Source organism: Leuciscus leuciscus (assembly GCF_965113295.1).
Source record: "Leuciscus leuciscus genome assembly, chromosome: 16".
Taxonomy (NCBI): domain Eukaryota; kingdom Metazoa; phylum Chordata; class Actinopteri; order Cypriniformes; family Leuciscidae; genus Leuciscus; species Leuciscus leuciscus.
Genome location: NC_138740.1, coordinates 33,251,450 through 33,258,949, shown reverse-complemented (window position 1 = coordinate 33,258,949; position 7,500 = coordinate 33,251,450). Strand labels below are relative to the sequence as shown.

At 37.7% G+C, this 7,500-nt stretch overlaps 1 protein-coding gene across 2 annotated transcripts in view; it reads right to left on the bottom strand.

Moving 5' to 3' along the window:
• wdr7 (WD repeat domain 7) overlaps window positions 1-7,500 on the bottom strand; it is a 114,988-nt gene that overhangs the window by 91,097 nt on the left and 16,391 nt on the right. For both annotated transcript variants that reach the window (XM_082141556.1, XM_082141557.1), the window contains exons 10-13: window positions 5,792-5,939; window positions 4,758-5,006; window positions 3,176-3,396; window positions 1,323-1,518 (exon numbers count right to left, since the gene is read on the bottom strand). In XM_082141556.1, coding sequence (XP_081997682.1) covers window positions 1,323-1,518; window positions 3,176-3,396; window positions 4,758-5,006; window positions 5,792-5,939 — 814 coding nt within the window. The remainder of the gene's footprint in view (window positions 1-1,322; window positions 1,519-3,175; window positions 3,397-4,757; window positions 5,007-5,791; window positions 5,940-7,500) is intronic.

Genomic DNA, 7,500 nt, shown 5'->3' with positions numbered 1-7,500 from the left:
GAAGAAAATGAATAGTTGAATAAAGTCGTTGTTTTGGGGTTATTTGCGCACAAAAAGTATTCTTGTCGCTTGATAACCTTAAGGTCGAGCCACTGTAGTCACTTAGTGTACACTGTAGTGTAATCACTATTTTAACGATGTCTTTACTAACTTTTCTGAGCCGGCAGAATGAAATTAGTGAGACAGCTCTCAGATTTCATCAAAAATATCTTAATTTGTGTTCCGAAGATGAACGAAAGTCTTACGGGGTTGGAACAACATGAGGGAGAGTAATGGCGCTTTTCCACTGCATGGTAAGGCTCGGTTCGGTTCGGTTCGACTCGGCGCGGAACGGTTCGGCTCGCTTCGCTTTTCCACTGCATGGACTCGGTACGGCACGGTTCGCTTTAGCTCGTTTGCTTTCCACTGCAGTTAGTACCGCTTCAAAGTGGGTGGGACTGATCGTTATAGTTGCCGTCTCTACTGCCATGACATCATCATATTAAATGCGAATTTTTAATTCCGTGTTTCCCCATCCGCTCCTCGGCAAACAACGAGAGGAACGTCTGCACCTCGTCCACTGACTACGATTCAGCCATTTCTTTTTTTTAAGTTTATACTCTTTTTTTGAAGCAAATACTTTTAAAACAGGTGCTGCAGCGTTGGCTGTTGTCTACTGGCTATATAAATCTAGCGGGTTTAGTGTCTCGTGTTGTAAATACAATGACGCTGGTAGTGATGATTCTGTCTGACCAATCAGTGATCTGCAGTGTCTTCACGTCACATTTTAGTATCGGTACGGTACGCTTGGAACCTCAACAGAGGTGGTACCATTTAAAGCGAGCTGAAGCGAGCCATACCGTACCGTACCATGCAGTGGAAATGCGTCATAAGTGAGCCGTACTGAACCGAGCCGTACCGTACCATGCAGTGGAAAAGCGCCATAATTGACCGTTCGCAAAGACCCGCCCCCTATAGTTACTGTTGCTATTTCCGACAAGCCACGCCTCTCTCACGCCACACGTTCTCACGCAGTGAAACACAAATCTCGGAGCAGAGACAACACTGACAACACACTGACAACGCACTGACAGACAATCTGAAAATCAGAAGGAATTTTGTTTTAACCGTGGAAAGACGTCAGTACACTCCGTCAAGTTCAAATCCTCCAACATTAATCTACTAACTCTCCTGACTGCTTTGTCAGCCAAAAATGGTGGATTTGGCGGATGATGGTCCGGGTGAACAAACCCTTTAAGTGAAATAACTTCATAAAAGAGCATTCTACTTGTATTAAACCCAGGACAGTCCAATAAAATCTGTTTAACAGAGAGGGGAGTCACCCGTGTCCATCTGCCACACGTATACGGAGCCGTCGGAGCAGCCCACCACCAGGTAGTCGTCGCACGGCCTCCACTTGATGACCTGGATGGGGAACAGGTGTCTGGAGGCCAGCATGATGCACTTCCGCTCTCTCAAGCTCAGCAGGCCCACGGAGTGATCGCTGGCCACCGAACACACACAGTGCTGCACGCGCGTCTGCAGAGAGAGAGGAAACACAACACCATGAGCGAGCAGAGGAAGGGGCGGGGCTTAGAGGCACAGATGCTGTCTCCGATTGGTCAAGAATGATGGGTCTAATTCATATTAAATTAATAACTCTGCACTATGTCTCCTTTGTAAGTTGTAAAATCCAGCTTTTAATGTTGTTTATATGTCTATGTGGTGTTTTTAATGTGCTTTAAGACAAAGCATGTGTAAATTCATAACACTATTCGACACCATTGCTTAGTTTTTTCTCCTTAAAACTGCAGTGAACCAAAGACAGTCTCAAACACACGCTTTGAAATCGCTGGTGTTTCTGACGTCACAAACTACCTTGTAACCAATCAGATCGTCAACCAGTGGATCTCTGAGCTGAGTGAGTGAGTGGAGGTGGGGCTCATTTGCATATTCATAGAACCACGCATACTAAATGAGGCAAGGGTGTTACATTCAAGATATTTTAAGAGATAAAGCATTTTTTTCAAGGAAAAAAGGTTTAATTATGTCATTTTGGTGATCAAAGATGATTTTTAAGGGATAAAATGATTGACTACAGGGAGACTGTAAAGTTTCTTTCAGAGCATGTAATAAGCACCAGCTAAATTATGGCGAGATTTTCATTCATAATAAAGATTAAAACCCCACACACAGAGGCTCTCCGATCGATCCTGTCTCGCTTTATTCCCACTGGCTGCTGCCGGCAAATTGAGAAATGCCAAAAACATGTGGAAAAAACACAACGGAGAAGTCAAAACCTGCCAACAATGAAGGAGGAAATGATATCAGTGCGACTCGAATTAAAAAGCAGAGCATCCCACTTCACGTAAGGTCACTGCGTCACACAACAAATCCTGCAGGAAAGGTCAAACAGGACTTAAGAGAGGGAGACTCGGAGCGTTTCCATGGCAACGGCGCAGGCTTTTCTTTTGATGGCGTTTCGGAGCCTGACATTTAGTGCTGGACGTTTCTGTCTAATTGGTCACCAAGGTGAGACTCAGAGATTAGAAATTCTGCAGCCGTCTAGTGCCGATGAACTTTTCAATGTCTAGAGAGGAACCTTTACGGGGAAAAAGTGCGGGTGAGTAAATTATGACAGAATATTCATTTTTGGGTGAAGTTTTCTGTGTGCGTGTTGACAGGCGATGATATTCAGTTTTGCAGAACCCTGCAAGTGTAATTTTTTTGGACATATTCCGTTAGAATATTTTCGTTAGAATTTTTGCGGATTCCATTTTATTTTCTGTTTTCATTTTTTTGGACTAAAATAATTACATTTTAGTAATCAAAAAGCATTTCTAATCAATTGAAATCATGAAACTTATACAATTAACAACAATTTATAAAAAATTATGAAATACGTAAAATTTTTCTGTCACAATTTCTTCAAGTTTAACAGAACTCTTATTTTGACGGGTTGCCGTGAAGACTTTTGCGTTTCTGTGTGTGCCGATGAAGTGTTTCTCATCTCTCTTTGATATATTCATCAAAATTTGACAAATTCAGTAAAAATGTCATACAATAAAGTGACAAGCTATACAACTAGATTGATTACAGCCATCATCCTTGACCAATCAGAGGAAGCATCAGGACCAATAAGCCCCACCCACTTTCACACACCTCTGACTTCACCTATATCGTTGAGGAAACTTACGCTGCAGTTTTCCGGAGGCACGATCAGCTGTGTGATTTCTCCTCCATGCACGCAGAAGATGTGCTTCATCTCGCCCGTGAAAATGTCCCAGATGATGACGGAGAAGTCGACGCCGCCGGACACTAGCGAGCGCTGGTCGTAGCGCGGCGAGACCTGGTGCGGGTACAGCAAACACGTGACCTTGTGCCTGTGACCTCTGAGGGTGCGGTGAGGAGGCCAGCCTACACACACACACACACACACACACACACACAGAGAGAGAGAACCACGTTACACACATACAGATACAGTGAAGAAACAATAAAACACACACACACACACACACACACACACACACACACTAGTTATTGTTAGCATGTTGTTATGGGGGTGCAGTGACATTAAAATCATAATTCTGGAGAAAACACAGTTGCAGATTATACAGTTGCTAATAATAATAATAAAATAATAATAATAATGATAAAAATAAAAATATTACAAATGCAATACAGTGAATAATATATAATAACAATAATATATTCTTTATTTACAATGTATAATAATATTGGTAATATCAATAGCAATAACAGTGTGCTAATATAGAGGAAACAATATTATTAATAATACTGTTATTAATCAAAAATAAATTACACAAAAATAATATATTTTTTTAAATATTATATTTTAATATATTAATACTGTAATATAATGATAGCAATAATGATACATTATAAAATAAAAAGATATGAACATTTTATATATTAAATATTACATGCATAAACTACAAATAATAATATATTATTAATTCATAATGTTTAATGATACTGGCAATAATAAGCAAACACTGTAAAAAAAGAAAAAAAACCAATACTGGTTATTTTTAATAATACTGTTATAAAAAATAAAAAGATATAAATATATATTATACATTAAATATATAAATAATTAAAATATATATATTCAATATATTATTACACATTAATAATATATTATAATATAATAATAGTAATATCAATAGCAATAATAGTGTGTTAATACTGAGGAAACAATAAAAAAAAACAATACTGTTATTGTTAACAATAAAATAAACTTACAAAAAAAAATATATATATATATATATAAAATATTAAATACATAAATAATAATAATATGTTCAATTTATTATTATACATAAATAATAAATAATAATGTTTGCTTGTTTATAGTTTAACGGCAGCTATCCCGGCTATATTCATGGCGAGAAAGAGATTAAAAAGGAATGATTAAAATAGGTTTTAAAATGTTATCTTAAATCTTAGTCAACTGAAAAACTAAGAACTCTAACAGAGTTCAGAGTTCAATCTATCACAGTCCATGAAAATATGCTTCAGTGATAATGGATTCTGGTATGAAGGGCATAAAGGAGGATATTTAGCCGTTAACAGAATTTTATATGACAAAGTTAATATGATAATATTACAGGTAATATGATCCCAGTGATTTTCTAAATGGGCACAACGTTTTGCACAAACAACAGGACTGATTTTGTTAAGTTTGTTTGCTGATCCCATTCAGCTTGCCATTTCTTGGGGATATAAGTGTTTATAAGATGTCTGAGTCTCACCCCTGCGCAGCATGTGTTCTCCCTGCAGGAGCTGAACGATGGCCGTCTGCGTCGCAGGAACCAGGATGATGCTGCCGTCCTCTCGTCCACACACCAGCCGACCCTGAGACGGGATGTAGACGCTGGCCGTGACCTTCACCGGGGCGCTGGAGCCGGCCAGGACACTCAGCTGGTCAATGATGCCCGCTGGAGACGGCATCAGCTTATCAAAGGCCTCCTGGAGACTGATGCTGGCCGACACCGGCAGCTCTGCCAGGGAAACACATCATATGTTTCTTCTTTTCTTTAAAATCATTAAAGTAGCAACAATACTGTTTAAAATATTCAGTTTGTGAAAAAAGTTCAAAAAATAGTTACAATACTGTTTAATATATTTAGTTTGTGAAAAAGTTTTAAAAAAGAGTAAATTTCAATTAATAGTTACAATACTGTTTAAAATATTCAGTGTTTAAAATATTCAGTTTGTGAAAAATAGTAACTATACTGTTTAATATATTTAGTCTGTGAAAAAGTAAAAAAAAGAAAAAGAGTTGCAATGCTGTAAATAATTGCAGTAAATAATACAGCATCAAGGCCTGCTGGAGACTGATGCTGGCCGACACCTGCAGCTCTACGAGGGAAACGCATCATATATGAGGGACACGAGTGTGTTCTGTGCTCGTGTGAGAACTACTGAACACACACAGCAGAGGGAGACGCTGAGGCAAGACACAACTGTACAACATCTACTGCTGTTTGCATACAGTATAATCACTCTGAAGTGTTTTTCCACACTTCTTTTCTTTAAAACGGTTGTTTTTTTTATTACGAATAAAATTAAAAAAAGTTACAATACTGTTAAAAATATCCATTTAGTAAAAAAATAAGTAATAAAACAAAAAAGTTACAATACAGTTTAAAATATTAACAGTTTGTGAAAAAAAAGAAAAAAAAAGTTTGTAAATAGAGTTTTAAAAACTATATGTTCTGGTGTTTATTGTGAGAAATGATATTTCCCGAACAGTATGCGAGTCAGGTCGGGTTGCCGTGAGTACCTGTGGCGGAGCACAGTGTGTGTGAGGGTGTGTTCTCCGGGACGCTCCACACCGTCAGCCGGCCCGCGGAGTCTCCCTGCAGCAGCAGCTTGAGGAGCGGCTCCCGGCGGCCCAGGAAGAAGCGCGTCACCGGCGGACAGATCAGCAGCTGCGGGAGACACACACACACACACACACACATCAACATCTGCACAACAGCCTGAGCTCAGGACGAGTCACTGCACACACACACACACTCTCACTCACGCACTCACACACTCACACACTCTCACACACTCTCACACACTCTCACACACTCTCACACACTCACTCACTCACACACTCACACACTCACACACTCACTCACTCACTCACTCACTCACTCACTCACTCACTCACTCACTCACTCACTCACTCACTCACTCACTCACTCACTCTCACACTCACTCACTCACTCACTCACTCACTCACTCACTCACTCACTCACTCACTCACTCACACACACACACACTCTCTGAGCTGCTGGATGTGTGCATGGATGCTGGAGCTGTTAAACATGAGCATCTGTTTCCTCATGCAGGTTCATGAGGGACATCAGCCATTCTAGTGACGACACCAACGTATCGACGGGAAATGGACGCGAAATGGAGTCGTTTTCTTCACCACAATGATTTAAAGCTAGTCTATTCCAGGGGTGTTTGGGTCCGTGACGAACAGAATAAAAAAAGTCAAATTTTTAAAAAAGAAATAAAAATAAGATAAAAATGAATAAATATATGAAATATATGATTTTTAAAAAAATATTAAAATAGATTAAAATACATGAATAATAAAAGTAGATTAGACTCAATTGATTAAAACAATTAAAATTCTGTTTAAATAAATATATAAATAACTATTTGATTAAAATAGATTAAAACATAATAAAAATAGATTAAAATAAAAAAATGCATTATTAATATTTGATAAAAAAATATTGATTAAAACATAATAAAAAGTAGATTAAAGTAAATAAATGCATAATATATAATATATCCATTAAATAATTTTAATAGATGTAGATTTTCATAATGTATTAATAAATGATGAAATTAAGATTAATAAATGCTTTAGAATTAGTTTTTATTGTTAGTTCAGGTTAACTAAAGTAGTTGACTAATGTTAACAAACGGAACCTTATCATACCCAATAAACAATAACAATTTAATCGAAATACACAAATAAATAAATAATACACTTAACAGTAGAGTCCTATAGTGGGTAGAAACGTAATCATGTAAATGAACAGAAACTAAATATTTTCAAATAATATTTCAGACATATTTATACATGAAAATATTTAGCTTTAGGATGGGGGTCCCTCAAATATGGTACTTAAATATATATATGTTCTTGGTCTTATTGTGAGTGTGCATGTTATTCCAGAGGAACGTATGTTTGTCTTCATAATCTGTCATATAAATTAGGATGGCGAGAGTGATGTTTTAATGTACAATTCCTCTGCATATTTTACCATGTCAAGAGTCTGAAGTGGGATGGATTGATGTTGAAATGGCTAAATGTATAAAACAGATGCACACACTACTGATGTTTGTCCTCTGAATTCTCAAAGCATCCTATTTTGAGAACAGTGCAAAGTGCCACTGATGAGCTTTCCTTAATAAATACACTAGTGTGTGTGCACAGGTCCAAATCACACACACATTACAATACAACATGCAACAAACACA